This window comes from Morone saxatilis, unplaced genomic scaffold (assembly GCF_004916995.1).
Source record: "Morone saxatilis isolate NCDOM2014 unplaced genomic scaffold, NCSU_SB_2.0 Contig4, whole genome shotgun sequence".
Lineage (NCBI taxonomy): Eukaryota > Metazoa > Chordata > Actinopteri > Moronidae > Morone > Morone saxatilis.
Genome location: NW_023339984.1, coordinates 10,094,417 through 10,094,746, shown reverse-complemented (window position 1 = coordinate 10,094,746; position 330 = coordinate 10,094,417). Strand labels below are relative to the sequence as shown.

Below are 330 nucleotides of genomic sequence, written 5' to 3'. Positions count from 1 at the left end.
CCGCCATGCGCTGCTCAGGTAGTTTGTGTGAACCAAGTGTAAGCCTTTTGTCTGCCTGTTGTCTGTGTGCAGGCGAAGAGTGTAATGGTGGTGGAGGTGACCGCTCCGGCCTGGTTGCATCGCTTCATCATCGGCAAGAAAGGACAGAACATCGGGCGTATCACTCAGCAGCTACCACGGGTAAGAGGAGAGAGATGATCTGAGGTAGAAACCAGAGATAAAACACACCTCCTTCTTCTCATTCTTCTTCCCACAATATGACAGGATACTTTGAGCAAGTGGGATAAGTGGTGTATTGCAGTGGCAGTGTGTGGGACCAGTAAGACGGAG

General features: G+C 50.9%; 1 protein-coding gene across 1 annotated transcript in view; it reads left to right on the top strand.

Moving 5' to 3' along the window:
* Positions 1–330, top strand: part of hdlbpb (high density lipoprotein binding protein b) — a 20,439-nt gene that overhangs the window by 11,108 nt on the left and 9,001 nt on the right. Inside the window, exon 9 of the mRNA XM_035675748.1 lies at positions 73–180. Within this exon, the coding sequence (XP_035531641.1) occupies positions 73–180 (108 nt within the window). The remainder of the gene's footprint in view (positions 1–72; positions 181–330) is intronic.